Source organism: Ixodes scapularis, unplaced genomic scaffold (assembly GCF_016920785.2).
Source record: "Ixodes scapularis isolate PalLabHiFi unplaced genomic scaffold, ASM1692078v2 PGA_scaffold4__175_contigs__length_147842914, whole genome shotgun sequence".
Classification (NCBI taxonomy): domain Eukaryota; kingdom Metazoa; phylum Arthropoda; class Arachnida; order Ixodida; family Ixodidae; genus Ixodes; species Ixodes scapularis.
The window spans coordinates 17,944,789-17,967,184 of NW_024609879.1; the positions used below are offsets into that span (position 1 = coordinate 17,944,789).

The following is a 22,396-nucleotide window of genomic DNA, read 5'->3' on the forward strand; positions in this document are numbered from 1 at the left end:
TAGGGACAGGGACTGTCAAGGAAATCTGGAGGAACCCATAAGGCTACTTAACCTGCAGTGTGCGGCACAGCGAGGATGGGGAAGGGCACACAACCAAGCCGACTGATATCTTTTTCACATCTGTCTGGCACAAAAAGGGGGGGCCGAGCTTCTTTTCTGTGGCTCTACTGGTTTCGCTTAGATTTTGGCGTCGCTGGTAGAGTCCCGGATCGTTTCCTCGACCGTCTAATATACCGTATTTACACGATTGTAAGTCGACTCGATTGTAAGTCGACCCCCCCACATTGCACATCAGCAAAAAAAAAAATCTCCAGATGCACATTTTACTGCGGACACGGGAGAACGGCAAAGTATCTGTTTCGAAAGCCAAGCCTCCAACACGTGATCGATGCCTTCTGGCATGCTTTGGCTGCGCATGCACGCACGAGGTGCATGATATGGCCACGTGTTATCGAAACTAGGAAGTTCACGCTGGAGGCGGGACAACTGAAGCTGCTCACTGTCGTTCTCACTCCTTCCGGGACCAGACTACGACTCGTCCGCACTGGTGATGTCAGTCTCGTCGTCATCACTGCTACGTTCTCAAAGCACGTCGTTGCCGTCGTCCAATGAAATCTCGCACTTCGCAAATGACAGGATCAACCGCGTCTTCCGCGCTTGCTCGGCGATCGCGTTGCACGTCACGGGTAGGGACTGATTGCACACTTTTGCGGCGTACGTTACAAGCCCGACTTCCAACTCCGGAACAAGACTTTGGCCTACGGAAGCCTCTTCGTTTGCCGTCACAGTTTAAGAACCCGCGCCACTGCAGACTCCACAGAAGCATCGTCCGCTCCGACGGGTCGAGCTTGCGTCCAACAGTGCAGACTTGCTTTTAAACGAGCACTGAAAACCTAAACTGCCTGGATCACGCGTGTCAATACCAAAAAAAAAACGTAGTTAGCGCTCTAGTTACTCGATCGAATTATGTGCTACCGTGAATCGTGCGAAAAACTGCGAAGAGAAGCAGTGGAGGGTGAGTGAGCCGTGAGGCTGTTCCAGCGACCTCCGGAGTGGCCCTTACAAGAAGTGCCGCCACCCCCCGGGAGCCGGGCACGCCATGCGCTGTTCATCGCCGTATATTCGGGTTAATTTGCAAATTGCTATCAATAATACTCGTTCGCGCAAATAAAAAAATAATTCATTTGTAAAATGAGCACATAGAACAGTGCAATGCTAGAGGTAGAGCCGGCTGAACTCGTAATAAGCCGGGGTGTCCATGATATCGCAATTGTTTCATTTTTGCCGGTGGTGGAATGCCTTGGTTTGATTATAAGTCGACCCCCCCACTTCAGATTTTCAAAAATTGAAAAAAGGGTCGACCTACATTCGTGTAAATACGGTAGCTCCAGGGCGGAATGATTTGGGACTCGGATCGAGCAAGACAGGAAACGTTGGATCCTGACAAAGATTACACGTCCGTCAAACGAATGCCAAGACAGCAAAAAAATTTGCGACTGCTGATGAAAATGGTACACATGAGCACGGGCAACGGAGGTGTGGCGCCGCGCCCCGCTTTCTTGATTTTAGGTTTAAATAATGCTAGCGAAGAACCTTGCATTTAGACGGCGTTACATGACTATGTTGCTGCGTACAGGCTTTCCAAGTAGCAACATAGTCCTGTAGCGCCATCTATACACAAGGTTGCACACTAACAAATTATTTGGACCCGAAACCGAGAATGTGTGGTGCAGCGGCAGTGGAGGCAACGCGGTGGAGGCGGCACAGCGGAGGCGGTGCATCCGGAAATTTTTATCGTCACCGCTACCATAGTATTTATCTTCTCTATGTGTGTCACTTGTGAGCAACAATATACTTGAATTCAATTAATTTTAGCCTAAAAAGTTTGTAATACCAGTCATTTCTGCTTTATGGGGCCGCAAAATTGCTTCATTAAAACAGAAATAGTTGTTGAACAGGAATTTGTTGCAGCAGTCAGAGAAACACATTGAGCACAGGAGATTGGCTGGGACTTTGATTGCTTGGTTAATTAATTGTCTGCTTATTTAGTTAGTTCATTGATTGCTTATTTTGTTTATTGATTGAGTGGTTGTTTGGTTAATTGATTGCCTGGTTAATCGATTAGTACTGATTAAATGCTTCACCGATTTATACTGATTGTTTGGTTAATTAATTTGTATATACTGTTTGGTTAATTGATTTGTACTAAATACTTGGTTATTTAGGTTGTGTTGATTGCTTGATTAATTGATTTGCATTGTTTAGTTGATTCACATTAATTGGTTGATTTTGTATTGATTAATTTATTTGTATTGATTACTTTGTATTGATCAATTGGTATTTATTGATTTGTATCGACTGAGGAACTCACCGTGACATCCTTGCTGCGCCTGTCCTTGCTCTGCTCGCCACCGACGTCATTGGACAGAGACGTGAAGACAAACTCGGATTTTGCATTCTCCAGCGTCACCCGCGCCTGCACACAACACCCACAGGCTTTTTAAAAATTCCCAAAATTCCGAGGTTCTTTTTTTTTTTTTTTTTTTTTTTACTATTTGATCACATTTCTTCAGCAAATTCAGCAAGACACAAGGTTTAAAACCTTCAACAATGACAGTAAAGATGTACATTGTGTGACACTGTTGGCATAAATAAATGATCACGTTTTTCCCTGTTTTTGTCTTAAAAGCGAACGGCTGGAAAGCAAATGGCTGGAAATGCAGGATTGGATGTTTCAGCTCATATTGTCTGCGGCGATACATATTGAGGAGATGAGCAGCCTTTGTGCAGCGCAAATATGGAGCCCGCATGCTCACCTGAACAGGCTTGTTGTTGTAGTTGAAGACGACGCACTGAATGGCGACGGACTCCCCCCGGAGGATAGAATACGGCAGACTGGCCGTCACAAAGAACGGTCGAAAGACCGTCACCTGAAGGATAGCCGTCAACCCAGGAGGCCACACATTACAAACAGCAGTGTTGACACGCATGCACATGCACTGAGGCAACAAACAGGGCAAAACTAATAGCGCCATAAAATGAAAGACTCAAACTCTTGTATCTACCTTGCACCATTAATGAGCATAGTTGTCTGCCATTAAACATCATCAATGAGTCATTAACTCCTCCTTTAGTCATGACACTAACTAAATATTTGATGCCATAGATGCATGTTTGCTTTTCCTTTCTTTAATGCTAGGCCATCCATGATAGTGGGCACATACCATTTAGTGTTGTTGTCTTTTGACAGTGCATTACTTATCAATAATTCCATATTTTTCTGTCTCCTTTCCTCCTATGCTTAAGGGGGGACATAGGCCCAAGTTTTAAAATGTTTCAAAAAAATTCATTTTTCAGTATTGAGGTTTTTGGTTTTAGAAACTAATTATACACCCTTACACAAAATTTCATAACCATGCGCCAAATAGTTATGTTGATATAAAATATTTTCAACACATTGTGAAGCAGTAACAAAGTAAAGGAGCTGAATGTTTGAATGCATTTTCCTCAGTTCTGCTTTTTGCTGCAAATTTCATACGAAGGAATCTTGTTCGAAGGTAAAATTATTCTGATACCACAATCAAGATGTTCTTAAACTGAAATTTACTGGGGAATCCGGCTATCTACTTTATATTGTTTTAAGTTAAAGTTCTCATTGAGAAAAAATTATGTTTTCAAAAACTGACATAGGACAGATATGCATCTCATATTTTGAGGGAATCACTCTTTCTGAAATATTTATACTTGAGATATAACAACTAGATAGCCCGAAGTCCCACATCCCCCACTTTATATTCAAGTTGTTAAAATGATGCTTAATAGCTTCATTTGCATATCATAGATTTCTTAATGAAGAGTGACAGATCTTATGCAGTTATGTAAAGTTGTCCTAGAGAGCTAAAACTTTGCACAGTACACCTACATCTGAAGTTAAATCTCCCCTGCAAATTTCATTCTGATCACTTGAGTTGTTCAGAAGTTTCCATCTTTGCCCTGCGACTCGTAGGTGGCTGGCAATACTGTTAAAGAGATAAATAAGCAAGGAACAGGCAATATGATTGTAGCAACGAGTCAAGTATAAAAGTGGGACATCTCAGAAAGGAGATTCTGCCCCTCATATTAGTGGGCATGCAACATTAAGTGCCGCTGGTTTTTTATGATGCATTATCATCATTTTTTCTTCTTTTCTTATATGGATGCTTCTTTTCTTATATAGAGACTGTGAAACAAGCCAGAAAAATTGGCGCCTATACATAGAAAGTTCTTGCTTTTACCGAATGTGCACTAAGGATGTCAGTCTTACCATGTGAAATTTCAAGGTGTAGTGCTCTTCCTGTGAGAAATAAAAGAAAAAAACTTTCCAAAGCCCACATTAGATGCGTTTGCAGACGGCCGAGTTACCGACGTTGTTAACTTGTGGCACCATCTCCCGATAGGCGCAGCGAGCAGACAATCACTTTGTTATCCGATCGCTGCGCCTATCGGGAGACGGCGCCACAAGTTAAAAGCGTCGGTAATTCAGTCGTCTGCAAACGCATCTAACGCGGCAAGTATTTTTGCTCATTCTTTATTGGAAGAGAACTGCACCTCGAAATTTCACACGGTGAAACACCGTGTGAAAACACCGTGTGAAAACACCGTGTGAAATTTCACACGGGAACTGACCTACTCGGTGCACACTCGGTGAAAGTTTGAGCTTTCTGTGTGCCAGCACCGATCTCCCGGATCCCTTTACAGAAATTTTACAGCACTTTATGAAGTGTAGGGTTCTCAAGCGGACCGCTTGGTACACTTTATGCTTCGCAAAGCATGAAGCAGCGTCCTCCTTTGCCCTGCCAGCCAATATGCCGCTGGCAATGTAATTAAGTAAACAACTTCTCTGACCCTCCACCAAAAGCCCTAGCAGGAGTGGTAGACTATGCTAAAAAAAGCAAAAGAACAACATAAACCTACAAAAAGCAGCCTAGAAAAATCTGCCAATCAGTGCAGCAGTACAATTTCAGGGTTCGTACAGGCTTCGAAGAAAAAATTCAAGTGGTTTCAAGGACTTTTAGGGGTGTGTAAAGATATTTTCAAGGACCTTTTCCAATACCCTGTCTAGTAAATTTATAATATACAACTTTTTTTTAATGCACTGTGAAAATTCTTTATTGCATAATACCTACCGTAGAATACCGTGCATCCACCCATACCACATTAAGAGCCCATACCCAAATTTGTAAGATCTGAGAAAATATGCACAGTACATTTATATGTAGAATTGATGACCGGACATGCGCCCATCCCCCATTTTTTCATTACTACCTCAAAATTTTGAGTGGGCGCTAGCCCAGTATTTTACGGTAGGAAAAAGAGCATTTGCCAAAAAGGTGCCAGTAAAGGGTTCAGTAGAGCTACTGCAGCTCTTCCTCGATTTCCTGATTGATATTTCGAAGTTCTTGTATCTTGGTTTTCGCCGTTTTCCTTAAAGGGGTACTCCACCGATTTTTTGAGCTACCTCAACTAACTATATTTTCTGACTCCCCGGCCTTTACTCTCTCCGGTATGCTATTTAGAATCGCGAAATTCATAATAGTTATTGCGAAATCGGCAAATGAAAATGATGCAAAAACCAACATTCAAATATATGCGCGCTTTTCAGGGCCGTGACGTCAGTGGCAGGCAGGCTTGCCAGTCGAGCAAGCAGCCAAAAAATAGAATATGCCAATCATTAGTTCCGTGCTGGAGCGCAGGTACTGCAGCGAGCTTCCCAAGCATTCATTTGACACCATGAAACTGCTTCGAATCAGTTTAAAACGAAATCTACAGCCCTAAGAGTGAACCCCTGCCTTCCACTGACGTCACTTTTTCATTGTTGCCAGTAGAGACTTCGAGCTTGAAAAACACGGTGAGGGCCAAAACTGTAAATTCAATAACTTCGCGAAAAAACAATATTTTGACCTAATATTTGGGATACTATTTTCGCGATGTTTGTTGGTTAGTTCAGCAAAATTTCAAGCAAATCAGAGACAATGAAAAAATCGGTGGAGTAGCCCTTTAAGCCGTTCGACTTGACAATGCAGGTGATGTCACCTCTTGCCTCAGCTTTCCCAGCAAAGTGATCGGCTGAAGCTGTCAGATCAGCGACCATTCTGGCCAGGCGCTTAAACGGAGTCCCCGCTAAATGTATCTAAAGTCGGAATTATAACATTTATGTTAACATGCACGTAAAAATACTAATTATATTTTATTATTGTAAAAAAAAGTCACGATTACAAAAAAAGAAGAAAAAAAAACACTGACAATCATTGCAAAATTTGAGGGGTTTCAATCACCGTTAAACATTCCAGGACTTTTGAGGTCTGGAAATTGAAGTTTTCAAATTCAAGGGTTGTCAAGGACCGATGCAAGTCCTAAATTTTCTATTGAAAAAATAATTACTATACTATTTAATCTATTAATTAATCAACTCATTTTTCAATTAACTACATTTATTTGCTCAATTAAGCTAACAACAGCCAATATGATTGTATCGACATGTAAAGTATCGAGCTGGAGATTCTGCCTGCCCGCTGGCATCCAGACCAAGGTTACTAGATCAAAGTCAGTAGACAAACTTCCTAGAATGCCTGGGACCTTTTCATGCCATGTCCGTTTGATGGCGCACGCTACACTATTAGCCCGCCTTATACACAGAAGTGATAAAACCAGTCGATCTTTAGATGTACATCGCCTGCGGTGGAAAGTGCTTCTTTTGGGGTTTTATGGTGATTATAAAGTTTGCGCAACAGTGTGCGCAACAAGCGTGTCGTTCAAAAATGGTCCTTCCCCGTTGCCCGTGGAAGCGGTGCGGCTGGTGGCGGTAGAATTACTATCCGCCCGTACCCGCTCACAAGCGGACAACAGAGAAAGACAACTTCCAAACGATGCTCTTTTACACAGCTTGTCAATTGATAGATCTAAGAACTTTGATCCAGACGTATTTGGCGGCAGAGCGACGCCATCTTGGGACACCCACCTTGGCCTGCGATGGTGCAATGCCGAGTCCCGTGAGCGAGTCGAGCGCGAAGGCGCTGATCACCCAGGACGTGATGGTGTCTGGCACGGTGCTCGAAATGACCACCCGGCCGTCATGGCTGAAAGACCGTCCCGTTAGTTCAAGTTAGTCAGCGGAAGAACTGGGCTGAATGCCCAATCACACTGTGAACCGACTTTCTCCCTCCCTTGCCTGGAGCCCACCAATGGGAGTGCCACATCTGTGCAACACTGCCCTTGAGAGTCAAGCCATTCGCGGCACTGTCCGTTGTTGGAAGGCTCCAAAATTGATCTCGATTCATCAAATAGACGTCACCTTTATCTCAAATCATTGCAGCTCGTCACGTAACCACCTTCGTTAGAAGGGCCGCTGCAAGTATTCCGAGATGGAGCTTTCCTTCTCATACAGCCATTGCTCAAAAAAGCTACAAAAGATTACCTTCGATACCATCATCATTGACGGCACCACCGTCACGCAGAGATGTCTCTAAACATGTTTTCAACCCTTACAGCCCCTTCTGTTTCCACACGATTTTCGGCAGAGTTGGTCTGCTTAGCTGATGGAAGTGCTGTTGCCAATGAAATCAGCCTGCTCAGCTACCCACAGTATATTGATTGCTAACACAATGTGGGGACAGACTCGAAACGCTCAACCATATGGCACTAGCACCGGCTCATTATTGCAACCTCTTCGTTTGTTCAGTTTGTAATGGCCTTTATAATGTGCACTTCATAACGCTACAGAACCACTAGAGCTTTTCTTCGAAGAATCGAGATACTCAAGTTTTCACAAGACCCATAGTGCCGAATTGGAAAAATTGGTGCTGCCAGTTGGCACCAGCTTTTGTAGGTGTGCCCAATAAGATACGCAGGAAGCTTTTTCTATCCTCCCATTTTCTAAATCAGATCGCGACAGGAAAAAAATCGAGAACTCAAAAAAGCTACGGTGGTGCCCGACTAGGCTCCGAGCAACGTAAAAGGTGCACACCACCCACCAGCTGCCAGCATATGTGCAATCTCTGTGCAACATAAATGAACAAACAACCATCATGGCGATAACGTGCAACGAGGAAATAGAGTAGCGGCCCTCCAAGCGTGGCTTTCAGGCGACTCTGGGCAGCCCCGTGCCCCTGCAAAGCGCTCGGAGGAGGCACTGCACTGGGAGAGCGCGGCACCCCCCCACCACAAGCGCTGCTGTGTACCTTGCCGTGACATTGCTCCAAAGCCAGGTTTCGGGGTACTGCTGGCGAAGCCTAATGCGACCCGGCACCGGAGGCGGGGCCTCGGGGAGGTCGCTTGGTGGGAGCACGGGGTTGGTCAAGACATCCGTGTCGAGACGAATCACCTGCTTCCTCGCAAACACTGGGGAGCGCCACCAGGAGAGAGAGGGAGGGAAAGGAAAGGAAGAGAGAGGGCAGCACCTGTCACCCGACCGTGGCCACGGCTTCCCAGGGCAACTACAGAACTCTCGGCGTTGCTTCGGTAAATTACTCCGGCTACGCATCCATTACTGAATCTAGAAAAAGTGAATAAGCTAGAGAGAGGACAGCATGAGCACCTCTTTCAAGAAGAGGTGCTTGTGACATCTTCTGTCCTGTTTGTTTACGGACCACCAACACCAAAATCTTTCGTTTATTACGTATATTACATTTCTAGGACGTTTCTTTAGAAAAGTTTGCGAAGTAGCAATCATTAATTCCTAAAAAATGAGCCCTATAACAAAAGTGAGGCATAGATGGCCAATTGCTTGCACTTTTTACAGCAAACGTACGAGCACTGATATTTGTGGTCAAGGAAACGGAAACCTTTTTAATGCTCAAGTTTAAGCCCTGAAGAGAAGATCCCACATGTAAAACATAAATGTTCCAAATATTTTTTTTTTTTTTTTATCAAAATGTTGTGTTAGTGTTTTGCCTTCACATTTATCTCTAAGTGGCCTACTTTTCAGAACAAACTGCTCATCAAGAGATTCTGTTGACCAATAGTATTTGACGATTTTTACATTCCGGTGATCTTTGATGTGTACATTCTAGTTAACTTGAATTTGGTTGTCCTCAGGTCACAGTCCATGAGTAAGCTTTTCATTGTGAGTGCACATCATGAAGTTTCTCTTTTTGTCTATGGAACCTGAGAGAGTCTCTAAACACCATGAATAAATCTACAATTAAATCGCAAACAAATACCCAGACCTGAACTTCTCTTTAATGAGGAACAAACAAAATAATATGTCCTTCCGGTTGTTTTAAATCCTAAATTGATTAATAAAGTGGACAAACAAAAGTTCAATTTTCTATACACTAGAGAGGACATAACTGACTGAATTTGTACAGTCATTTCGATGTTAAAGAATAAAAAATTATGCTCATCGATAACTTGACCCCACGAAGAGTTGGCAATTCATCCTCAATCTACTGTGCAATGCTCAAAAAGGGTGCTCGATAGGTGTATCTTTCTACGACGGTACACGCACCAGAATGCAAGGAAAGCAGTTCCAGGTATCTTTAAGTCAACAAAGGTATAAATGTGTCATAATCACTGTAGAAAACTCAAATTAATTCTGATACTATATTCAGAAAGATCCTAATAGGCTGCCATTATGTGCCAGCATAATAGCATTCCTACAGTAAATAGAGCAGCTTAAAAGACTAACTGCCTGTCATTTCATCTTTATGGTCCACTGGATAAGCCATTTATGCACCAAAAAATGAAGGTGTCAGAAAACCCAAGTCAGTGAAAAGGACGAGCTGACCCCCCAAACAAGAGGACAGTCAAAGGTTTTTCTCAAATTTCTCAAAGCTTCAAACAAGGCTTTGAGAGAACTAAAAAGCAAAGGAAACAAATATCTCAATTCAATATAGTAAATAGATATAGTTCACTAAACCATATCTTCCCACCTGAATGTGCCCACCACACTAAAAAAAGGCTTGAGGCAGGGTTAAAGTCCAGCTGCGCGTTTGCCGCATACTAAATTTTATTTGGTCACTAAAACTTTATTTATTTATTTATTTATTTATTTATTTGATAGTGCCCACAAACAGCATGACACCTTCAGCGTGGTGCACAAAAGGAAACGAAACTTGATACTGAAAGTGTTTCTTGGAAAAATATATGCTCGTTGCAAATCTTTTTGAGGTAAATATAACCATATTTTTACTTCGTGTACAAAACATATTAGTTTTTTTTTTTTTTTTTTTTTTTTTTTCTGGCGGTTCATTTATTTTTTATTTTTTTTGTGAGTAATAATATTGTGCTGTTTTCGCTGTTGGGAGAGAAGGAAACTCTGTCAAGCAGTTCTTGTACTTTTTTCCTCCCTCTTCTCTTTCTTCTTGTATGAAGAAAAACAAGCAAAATTGAACTGAAAAATAAAAAATTTTGGGGGTGTGAGGTCAGTCCCGGAAACTGGCGGCAATTTAACCAACCTGCTATTTGAAACTGTTGCAATTTGAAAATGGACAAGATTTTGCAAAACGCATAGCAGTCTGGTAGTGCCCCTCTCAACTAATACTCCCAAGGAAAAAAAAATGTAAAGAAACTGTATATTTGAATTGAATGGTTTAAAAAGTGAAGCCTGCCAGCTGGAAATACTGGCAGCTTCTTTCTGTTCATGAGCACGAGTCTTCGGTACAGGGTGCTCCCTCTACTCATCCCAAAATACTACTACCTGGGTTGCACTCCTAGACCCCTCTAGGATTCCACTGCTGCTTGTTCAAACCCCTCTGGGTTCCTTCAACAAAGTGGGCGGAATCTAAGGTAGGCCAGACTTATTCCCCACGCATTCTCGAAATTCCTCGGCTGTTCCCCTCTCAAAGTGAAGTGCTGTTTAGCTTGAGCATTATTATACCGGATCTGGGCCATCTATTGATGCATAACTGTGAGCCAAACACTCGCTACTATCTGCATTACTGTTTACAAGGTCTTTTGGCTTCTGCACTCTTTTTTTTTTATTGCATAAAGTGCCTAGACCTGGAAGGGTCCCTTGACATCGAGATAGGCATTCTTAAGGTTGGCTCACACACTTGTGACTGCTTACGACAGAGAGCATTAAAAACACTCGCGATTTCTTACAATGAGAGAGCACACTGCCGCCATCTATGGGTAGCCGCGAAATACCCGCGATTCCCGTACACTTCCCTTTTTCTTTCGCGCATCATTCTCCCTTTATTGGCTCGAAAAACGTTTGACAATGTTATAAACAACCATTTCTTAGGTTAAAACAGTGGAACAGACGAGGGACGAGAAGTAGGACACGGACACGGCGTTGTCCATGTTATTCTAAACTTTCGCTCTGATCAAATTAAGTTCCAGGGCCTAATCACAGACGGCACCAACGTAAGCGATCCCGAAAACTCTGTTGTAAGCAAACGCAAGTGTGTGAACCAGCCTTTAGAGATTCGAGATCCTCCTGGCATAACGGAGGAGCGCCTACCAATGGACGACAGCTGTTTCGAGCTGGGTTCCGTTTGAGTCGTGACTGGCTGTGGAAGCACAGAAGGGGAAAGAGAAGTAGAGTGAGCAAAGCAGCGAGTCACCAGAGGCAGAAGAGTAAGCTAGCGTAGCAAGCGGGGCAGCAGCAGCTACAGTGCCATCCCTGGAGCAGACAGGGCCTCAAAAAAGGGGACATGGCCACGTATGGACAAAAATGGTCCAATTCTTCGCACTATATCATTGTGAGGCATTCACAGTAAGGCAGAGCCGTGTGCCCTGCTGACACGAGCCAATGAGCTTTAGAACATGCGGCGGCACGGTACTTGTTGAACACATTTATACGGCAGACAAAATCCATGGGCTCCGCTGCACACGCAAGTGCTAAGTACAATCGCGTTGCATTACTTAAAGGGTTACATTTATTTTCAGAAACAATATAGGAACAGTTACGGTGTAAGTGGCACAAACTCCATTCCTCGTCAAGTCTAAAGCAGTCATTTCGAAGTGGTAACTCCAGACGTCGAATTTAGAGCGCTCAAATAGACTTCAGACTTCCAAGTTTGATTAGGAGAACCTAAAATATTAAATAGTTTATCAATGACCACCATCAATCAGGGGCGGATACAGAACTCGGGGGCGAAAAATTTTTAAGGATACTATTCTCCCATTCTTTCTTGTGCAAGGGGGGTCCACCCATGTCAAATTGCCCTCCGAGAAGGGGGGAGGGAGGGGGGTCGACTTTGTTTGGGGGGGGGTGGCCGCCCCCGTCGCCCCCCCCCTTGCATCCGCCACTGCCATCAATGGTGCAATAGAGTCGCTGGCTGAGTTAAAAGCCTAATCTTGCTAATCAATCAGAAGTCGAACACCTGCAGCAAGGTTGGTATTAAAAAAAAATAAATAATGGAGAAGTGAGATGGTGCCAATGGGGAAAGCAGGCCCAGTAGGAGCCTTAGAATTTAGCAATAAGCAGCCTGGCCTTCGGTGTAATATAACTTGCAGGCCTTCGAGCCAACTTTCCCTGTTCACTACAGAAACAACAATTCAAGTTACTCCATGTGGCTAAAATGTGACACCAACTGAAGTTACTCAATGCAAATACTCTGCAAGCAGAGCACAGTTACACTCTAATGAGTCACCAGTGCAACCGAACAGGACTCCAGGAAGCATCAGGACACCTCCAAAAGTCACCAAGAAAATGAGAACCACAGAGCATTTCTTTCCAGCGCCTCCAGCTACACGCTTGCTGGCTTCTGTATGCTTTGAACAAGAGCTCCAAGCTCCCCAGGCGCCCAAGTGTTTTATCGAAGGCAGAAAGCTCGTGCTAGAGGTGGGACAACTCAAAAACATCCCAGACATTCTCATCTTGTCGGCGAGTATGGAGAGCATCACGTTTCACTGGAAAGCGGCCATCTTGAACAAGTCCACGACGGGTCTGATAGCTTACTGCTATGCAATTTGCGCGTCTCACTGAGCAGGTCCTTTTGTTGTCGTTGCGAAGGGTCTGCAGTGGAGCGAATTTTTGCTTCCATCTAAAACAGTAGCATAGCCAAGAATTTTTTGTTTTGTTTTGTTTTTTTTTGGGGGGGGGGGGGGGGGGTTAAGGTGATTGGGATGTCCATGACTTAGGGTGCGGAGAGGGGGAGGGGGGTCAAAATGTATGTGTATGTTTGCTGGATTTCAGGGGGAAGCTGAAGCCCCATAAGCCCCCTCCTCCCCCCAACTGGCTACGCTTTTTATCTGAAACATTCACCGAGCTCCGAACTTTTGCTCAAAATGACCGCCCATCCTTTGTCAGCCAGACGAGCAAACGTTTTCGAATCCGTCTGGCCAACGTGTGCACTACAGGTGGGCAGCGGAAGCAGCAAGCTTAGCACAATGGGCAGTTCAGAAAGCGTGGCATTACCGCTCACTTTCTCTACAGTGAGCCTACGACCTTTTCCCCAGGGTCTCCAAGAAGCTGCCAGCAACGCAAGCCCTCTTTCGTGCTCTTGCAATTCGCAGATTTTACGTATTAATCGAAATTATGCTTGGAATGGAGAGTGTGCTGGTAAGGGTAATATAATTAATTATATAACCGAATTATATAACTTAAATTATTTGCTCATTTTCTTCTTAACTGCAGAATTAATCCATATAATGTGCAGTTGGTAGACATATCGGTCATTTGGTTCAATGATTATCCGACTCTGCAGAGTCGGCTGATGGCTGAACCAAATTAGCTTTCATGAGACGGTTCATGAGATAGTATTACCTAATCAAGCGAGTTTGAGACAAAAACAAAGCAATAAAAATCTATAAATTCTTTTTCAGGATGTGGCTACCTACCAAACCCTGAGGAAAAGGCCAACTAGTGTGCAGCTCGGCGAAAGTACAATGACCGGCATGCATCTCCGACCACCGCAGTCTTCGCCTTTTCATTTAGTTTGCTCGACTTCCTCTGCACAGTGCCACCATGGAGCGCCCTGCCAGAATGCAGTGCCAATGGTCGCACTTTTCAAAGCCTCTGGTGCACTACTTATTTTCGTTCACCCCTAAGCCAGCAGTGCGGTGCAAGCTACGAGCTCGCTGGGCCAGCCGTGCGTCAATCTTTCACCACACGATCACACTACCGCCCGTACCCACACACAGACAGCAGGGTCAGGTGACGAAATAGAGGCAGCCGATTGGTCCGCCAAGTCGTAGCTTCCGCCGTACTATCCGTTTTAGGGGGAACGGAGTACAGAGCGTTCGACTTAAGGCCCGTTCACACACATGCATCCGTAGCGACCGGAACGACCGGAACAACCGAAACGACCGTTGCAAGGGTCTGCAACCGTCAGTTGCCATAGCGACGGAGGGACGCACGCACGTGTCGTTCACGACGCAAGGAGTTGGAGCGAGCCCAACTTTCCCCGATGCTTTGGAAACGACCGAAGCGACCGCAACGACAGACCAATCACAGGCCAAGGAGAATGGGTCGCGCGCGTTGCATGCCGGTCGCGGGCCGGCTCCTTCTGTCTGCAAACATGGCGTCGGTGGTGATCGTCGACGGCGGGGTGAAAGTTCATCGTTCCGCGTAAAAGCGCTAGCCTTGACTGTGAATTTTCGTCGTGTGTCGCTATGATAACCCAGCACGTATTAGAAGGGAAGATCCACCTACTCGTGCGGCGATGTCGTGGTTCTACTCTCAAGACAGCAGAAACGCCCGTGCCGTCGTGTTTGTTTACTTCGACTACAGTGGCGCTTTCTAAGCATTTGTGTCTTCGAACATCGCCCGGATTTCTGATTTGGCGTATTTCATGCGTGTGTTCAAGTTCAAGGTATTACTGACGCGTACCGTATAAAGGATGCGAATTTTCACGCGTTTTCATCACCGGAGAAAAGTGACTAGTGTTAGCTATCCTGAACGCTCGCAACGTCTACCTGATCACGAAATCGTATTTCTACGTTGCTATATCGCTCATAAGATTACATTGTTCTTTTATAATCGTAGAAAAGGCGTGTGGCGAGATTTGTGCTATTGGCAAAGTCGTGTATTAGAGTCGTGATCGTCCAAGACGGCGTACTGCAAATTTTTCTTTTCTTTTTTTTTTTTTTTTTTTCCATCCATTCTACCCTGCAAGCCTATCATGAAAAAAAAAAATATTAATAAAGCTTTAGGCTATAGAAATCTGTCTGTCTATATTCGGCAGTGCGTCCCCTTTTTAGGGGCACCGCTGAAACAGCTGACGGCGGCGTAGAAGCGGTCGCCGTGCTGCCGACCCGCTGCGCTTGTTGCAGTGGTTGCAGGCGTGTGTACGCGCGGCGCAGAGCGGTCGTTCCGGTCGCTTCGGTTGCAACGGACGCATCGCGCTCGTTGTACATGTCTGAACCAGCCTTTAAACCCTCAAACCTGCCAGGTCGGAGATGCGTTCCAGGAATGAACGGGGATTAGCCCGGCGTCAGCGTGGCAGGGATTAACGGAGCCTACCCGGTCAGTGAGTTATTCCACAGCCAAGTCTCGGGAAAACGGCTACGCAGTCTCGGCGTCTCCGACGACGACGACGCCTTGGCAGCCGGCGCGGGAGACGGCTCGTCCAGATCAAAGTCGCTGCCGAAGCTCGATCGATAGTGGACTTTGCACGGCCAAGGAGAGAAGGCACATGTTGACGACTTTCAGGTCACGATCGTCTCATATCGTTCATTTGGTAACAGTCGAGATTATACATTAAAAAATATAAAGACGGTGTTTGACGGGTCGGTGCAATCTACCGGACTCGCTAATGCCGCCGGCATAAGACTGCATATTCAGTCTGGGATTTGTTGTACATCCCTTAAAGGCTGCCAAGGTAGATTTTGAGGTCATCTTTTTATGACCAAAACCCTATGCTCCCTAAGAATTCTAAAAAACAAAAAGTTATAATGTTTCTATTCAAACGCAGCAAACGTTGCGTTATGCCCCCATTTTTTAGATATAGTATCAGGGAAAAGGGATGTGTTGCTAAGCATTTTTAATGAAAAAAGAGAACATGCAGCATTGTAATTTTTGTGTTTTCTAGGATGCTTATGGTGCAAAGGTTAAGTTTGTGCCATAAAAAGGCAAACACAAAAAACACTTTAATGCCCCTTTAAAATTGCAACTCCAACCAATTCATCCTTTTATATATTTTTGAATCTATACTGACAACCCGCAAGAGTAAGTTTGTTTGACAAAAAAGGTTTCCCTCTGTTTATCACTGCAGAAATTACTCGCCGAAAAACAAAATCAGAAGTTAATGTGCATGAATTACTTTTAATTTGAAAAAAAAAACAAAAAAAAACAGACCAATGGAGTTTAATGAGCACATTTAAGTGAAATGTGTTCAATTAGCAAGGTATAAACATACATACTAACAAACTTGCCATAAAGTATCCATTATCCAAACTCCTAATTATTCCAAGAAGAAGAATGCTGGATGGTTACAACAGAGAGCATCACAAAACTTCCCATCCTTCATGTTTCTAAAACAGACATCATACCACTGCCCACATCCTCAAGCTTCTTCATTTCCGATATTCCAATTGTTAACAAGTTATTTCCAATTACCTGCACTGCATGCATGGCTTCACAAATACCTTACTTTGGTTGAAAACGAAACCAAAACAAATGACAGGCAACGCTTTAGTGACGCGAAATATTATCACAGCCAAAATATTACGTCGAAGTGAAGCCGCGTACTTCACTAAAACCGATTTTGCTACCAGCTGCGCTTTAGCAGGTGGCAAGCGGGTTAGTTCTTCGTCGAGCAACACAGGGCGACGCGTACCGCAGCACTACCGTGACGTCACGTCGCGGCCGTATGGCTGATAATAAGTGCTGCCATCCCTCTCTAGCAGACAGTTTTGGTTTTCCCATAAAAAAAATTATACCCTGCAATTCAGAGACTGACTGAGATAAAAACGGTCGTAATCCCAATTTCAAATATATTGACCGAAGTCGCCCTTTAATGAGATACTTTGTGACATTACCACAAAGAAGTTTACACCTCTCTTTCACTTACACAGTACACTCCACTAACCCTAATCTTATCAGCAAAGTTGCATTACTTTCCGTATTTTCTAATAAACAATTGCAGCTCATCGATTTTTTTTGCTAGACTGCTACCATTTGTTTGGTGCACCTCAAGTTGAATGTTTGTTGCTCGCTTAATTACGCTATTCTTCCTCGAGCATTTTTTTAAAACTTCGGTACTACAAAAGAGGAGAAAATGAAAGGATTCATTGGAAGCGGAGTCGATCACTCACGGCCATCATCCGACTCGTACACGAGGCCATTGGTGAGCACGACCATGCCGGAATCCTGAGTGCAGAGAATTCAAGTGCCATTAGGAATAACATCCCTGGACATTATAAGCAAGCACACATCATTTCAGCTGGTTCGTATTGCTATTGTTAAGGGCAGACACTACTCAGAAGGGTCACCTTTGTAACCGCTAGGTTAAAGGGTGCACTTGTGGACACATCTTCGTCAAGTAATTCATTTCTCTAAAACCATTGTTTTGCGAAATCAAGCAACTTTTTTGGGGGGCTTCCGTGTCTCCAAACAAATGTCAACATATTTTTATAACAGACATTCAGAATGTAAAAAAGAAATTGCATGGGTGCACTCTTTATTAAATTTCAAGAAAAATAAAAAATTATCCTTTTTCTTTTTAGCCCTGCTATGAAAAGATAGATTGTCCAAAATGAAAGTTATACTGAAGACGTGAAACGGTGAAAACCGCATTCAAAGTTTCCAGATCTCCGAGGCACTGAAAATAATTGATTGCCAGTTAACCCTGCATCAGATACGAACGAAACTTTCTGGAAATATTCTTTATATGTCGGTGGACCCAAACACAATTCTTTCAATATCAGTGTTTTTTCACAAAAATTAATTTTTCTAGGCCATGTCTCTTCTTAACACTGAGTACAGTACCTGGAACAAGTCTTTGACTGGTGCATTCCTATCCCTCCCATATATCGAAAGCAGTCCCAAAGTGGCAACTAACTGCATCGCAAAATCCGACGTGCCACGCTGCCGGACATCGCAGTCGTGATGGTCAGTCGTAGAAATGCTGGCGAAAAAGGCAAGTGGAGGCAAGAGTGATCGTCGCGGCATTCCACTTCGCGTCTGTTTTGATTTCCGCCCACTGTCTGACCCGCCTCGGAACAGGCGGGTCAGACAGATCCACCTGCGCTGCCGTGCCACCGCCAGGGACGCGGCAGATGACGGTGTGACACTCCTGGACGTCGTCATGGCAACCGTCTTAACGACGAAAAAATTATTGTAGAGCTTTGCGCATAAAACAATACATTTAAATTTTTCTTTTTTTCTCGGGACGATAACTGCATGCAATAAGTTGCCAAAAATGACTCGTTTATAGTACGGGAGTCGAAACATTCATAGTAAATTTGAGAGTTGTGCCCTCGTGAAATGTTCCGTAACTAACACAAACTATCTCTTCACGGGCGATGTACTGTTTTGTGGTGCCTCATATTGCTGTTCCTAATGGGCATTTTTTCGGCGTCTTTTCGATGTATACTCCCGCTTGGGCTCTCACAAGTATGCAGTATTAATAAATAAAGCTTAAAAAATCGAGAGACAGCTTTTGAGGATGCAGCAAACACACCAGTCAAAAACACGAACCACAGTACTACGGACAGTTTGGGTGCTGAGGGGAAGCATCACCTTGAACAAGTCATGGGCTGTTGTGGAGCCAGGCCACCAGAGGGACCTCCTGCGGCGCCTGTACCAGGGTGGCCAGACCCTGGCCTGCTTCCCGCTGTCGAACGACTCCAGCTCCGCAATCACCTGCGGGGAAAGAAAAAGAACTCGCACACGATCCTACCACCCTGCGTCAGAGGATAGAGCACTTCATACTGGGAAGTCACGGCTATGTAGTCCCAATCTCTTATTTTTATAAATCACCAGCATGGGAACTCTGCGTTCCTCCACTCGAAGGAATGCCCCCACCGAACGAGCGCAAGGGCAACAGAAGCACAAACTCCTACCAATAGTTCAACGGGTAGTTTGAATAATGTTACATTTTTCTTTAAATATCCCACTTATTTGGTTTCGTTACGTTTAATTTTAACCAGTGTCGAACCGAAATTTTCTTGGTTCAGTTCGAGTTCGGTTTGACGGCATTTGGTTCAGTTCCAGTTCAGTTCCAGGGAGAAAAAATTATGGTTCAAACCGGTTCAAACCGATTAGAACCATTAAATTGAAGTTACATTTTCCGCATAGTTTTCAAATAGGCACCCTTTCTTCCGTGAAACGATTAACTATATAGTTTTTTATTACTCCAACAATCCACTTTTATTTTCTGGTAACAAAAATATGAAACTTGGTTATTTATTTTGACAGAACCGTAAAAGGTAATTTAGAATAACATACAAAACATGTTTATACACTATGTGTTTATACGACTCAACATTGATTTGTTTACCTCACTCACATGTAATTTACCTGCATCAACAGGTTATCACAAAGTGTGGTGGGTCACCTGAAATACCAGTGATTGGAACACCTTTGCGTCACAGCATGAAAAGTTGACTCGTAGTTGTGCTCTTGAACAAAGGGATTAATTACAGTGCATAAAATCATGAAATGGGCACCTCGTCGTCATATATATTGTGAAATATAGTTTACAAAATACCTCGCACAATACATATGATGACAACGCAGCTGAGCTAAAATCAATAACATTTTCAAAATGGCACGGAAGTTTTAGGACAAGACCTTTCAGACTACCGTATTTGCACGAATATAACGAGTTTTTTTCCGAAATTACGAGCTCCAAAACGCACCTTGCGTTATATTCGGAATCGAGTTCAACCACGAGGAGCGCGAGTCTAAAGAAAGCCATGCCTCCGGCTCAATGCAAAATATCCGGTGGGAAAAGCAGTGGGGGTGTGGAAGGGAATTTATTAGCTATTGGGCCACGTGAAAAGGCGAATAGAAAACATAAAAAAGCATTTTTATCGCTTTTGTGTTTGTACAACGCGCGCACAACGCAGAAACTCGGCGCGCGCGTCATGCGGGCACTGGCCAATTCGAGCCAAGCCAAGCCAGGCCAAGTCAAGTCAACACAAGCCAAGCCAAGGCCACCAACCGCGTTTACGCAATCGTGCAACACGAGGCATTTGTTAATGCAGAGGGACCAGAACAAGAAGTGTGATCGTGTATCGGATTCAGCAGTCTTTTTTCTGCCTGCGCATTGTTTAGTTTCTGCTCCAGAGTGATGTGGTGTTTGTGTGTTGGTGCTTCTGCTTCGTGCCTTGTTTGGATTGTGGGCTGCCAAGGAGCTCGCACGGAAGGAAAAGTAACTAACTACCAGACAAGCAGGTGCCGTGCTGCTGCTTATGTGCGTAGTCATCAAGTGGATTGTAAACGGAAGGACCTGAGCTGTGAGGATGAGTGCTGTCAAAACATAAACTGATATTTCTTCTATTTCCATTGACTTTTCACATCTGCTATGCCCCCCGAGTGCGAGAAATTGACGCGGCCTCGGTTCGCGTTATAATAGTAATAATATTTTTTTTTTCTTTTTGAGGGCATCAAAACCTGCCCTCGCGTTATATTCGTGCAAATACGGTATCTTCGATAGAAACACCGGGTGGCAAGCACAACGCTTGTTTACCTAACCAACATTGTTTACACTAAGCACTGTGATGGAGGCAAAGAATCATGCAGAAAGAAGTAATCAAAACTGTTCTCTAATCTATATCACCTTCATATTCAAAACAAATCTGGCTTAAAATGGCACAAACCCAGGTGAATGTTTTCTTATACAGGATAAACTGGCATAGCCTGGCTGTCGAGATTGCGAAATTCACTGCCTGCAAAATATTTCCGAAACCCATACTCCACCAAACACAGAGCCAGTGAAAATAAAGTTGTTTTCAGTAACTAAAAATTATGATTTTAAGCAACAAAATGACTGGAGTGCCATTACTCTATGCTAGTCGTTGAGAACCGATTGTGTGAAAATCAGCTTTGAAGCTGAAATGAAGATTAATCGACCCTACTTTCTTAATGCTCATGCGTCTAGTTTGCTTGTGGAACAGTCAGCATGACTAAAAAATAAAGTTTTATTGCTCGGCTTGACCGACAGTTGAAGGCTTCAGGGACCCCACGAAGGCCTTCATGGAACCCAAAGGGTCCGCAGACCCCAATTTGAGAACCACTGCTCTAGGCACACCCACGCTTACTTAATGCACGCAACGACAAGAATGACTAAGCGATATTGAGCCATCCTGAGGTACCTGCTCCTGGCTGAGGTCATTGCCCTTCTTGAGGAGCAGCACACTCTGGTCGACCCCCAGGAGCCCCACGTAGGCATTGGGTCGGGTAGACACCAGGATGTCCACCTGTCCTCCAGGCTTGGTCTCTGCCAGGTTGCTCTGCACCTGCACCTGTTAAAGGGCAGGGAGGGATACGCTCTTGAGGGACGGTTTGTCGTGGTCTTGTTGCCCATTCATGGCACAGAATGGGCTGGCAATGGATGGGTTAGCAAAAAACAGGGAGGGAGGGAACAGGGCGGCAAAGAACAGGAGGGCAAAGAAAAAAGCGGCAAGGGAGGGGGTGGCAAAGGGCGGAGTGGGATGGGTGGGGTAGCAAAGAAGAGGGTGGCAAAGAACAGAATGGGAGAGGATACAGGGCAACAAATATCGGAATGGCAAAGGATGAGCTGGAAAAGGACAGTGTGGCAAAGGACAGTGTGGAGAGGTTGCAAGGCAACAAATATTTGGGTGGCAACGTATCAGCTGGCCAAAGACTGAGGCAAAAAAATTAAGTAGCAAAGGACATGGTGGCAGAGGACAGGGTGGCAGAGGACAGGGTGGCACAAGACGGGGCGGCAAAAGACGGGGCGGCAAAAGACGGGGCGGCAAAAGACGGGGCGGCAAAAGACGGGGCGGCAAAAGACGGGGCGGCAAAAGACGGGGCGGCAAAAGACGGGGCGGCAAAAGACGGGGCGGCAAAAGACGGGGCGGCAAAAGACGGGGCGGCAAAAGACGGGGCGGCAAAAGACGGGGCGGCAAAAGACGGGGCGGCAAAAGGCGGGGCGGCAAAAGGCGGGGCGGCAAAAGGCGGGGCGGCAAAAGGCGGGGCGGCAAAAGGCGGGGCGGCAAAAGGCGGGGCGGCAAAAGGCGGGGCGGCAAAAGGCGGGGCGGCAAAAGGCGGGGCGGCAAAAGGCGGGGCGGCAAAAGGCGGGGCGGCAAAAGGCGGGGCGGCAAAAGGCGGGGCGGCAAAAGGCGGGGCGGCAAAAGGCGGGGCGGCAAAAGGCGGGGCGGCAAAAGGCGGGGCGGCAAAAGGCGGGGCGGCAAAAGGCGGGGCGGCAAAAGGCGGGGCGGCAAAAGGCGGCGTGGCAAAAGACGGCGTGGCAAAAGACGGCGTGGCAAAAGACGGCGTGGCAAAAGACGGCGTGGCAAAAGACGGCGTGGCAAAAGACGGCGTGGCAAAAGACGGCGTGGC

General features: G+C 45.0%; 1 protein-coding gene across 1 annotated transcript in view; it reads right to left on the minus strand.

The window, feature by feature from the left end:
- LOC8034452 (CD109 antigen) overlaps positions 1-22,396 on the minus strand; it is an 81,808-nt gene that overhangs the window by 34,673 nt on the left and 24,739 nt on the right. Inside the window, exons 15-21 of the mRNA XM_040215996.3 lie at positions 21,187-21,336; positions 18,608-18,730; positions 17,182-17,236; positions 8,217-8,376; positions 6,998-7,115; positions 2,817-2,930; positions 2,372-2,476 (exon numbers count right to left, since the gene is read on the minus strand). Coding sequence (XP_040071930.1) covers positions 2,372-2,476; positions 2,817-2,930; positions 6,998-7,115; positions 8,217-8,376; positions 17,182-17,236; positions 18,608-18,730; positions 21,187-21,336 — 825 coding nt within the window. The remainder of the gene's footprint in view (positions 1-2,371; positions 2,477-2,816; positions 2,931-6,997; positions 7,116-8,216; positions 8,377-17,181; positions 17,237-18,607; positions 18,731-21,186; positions 21,337-22,396) is intronic.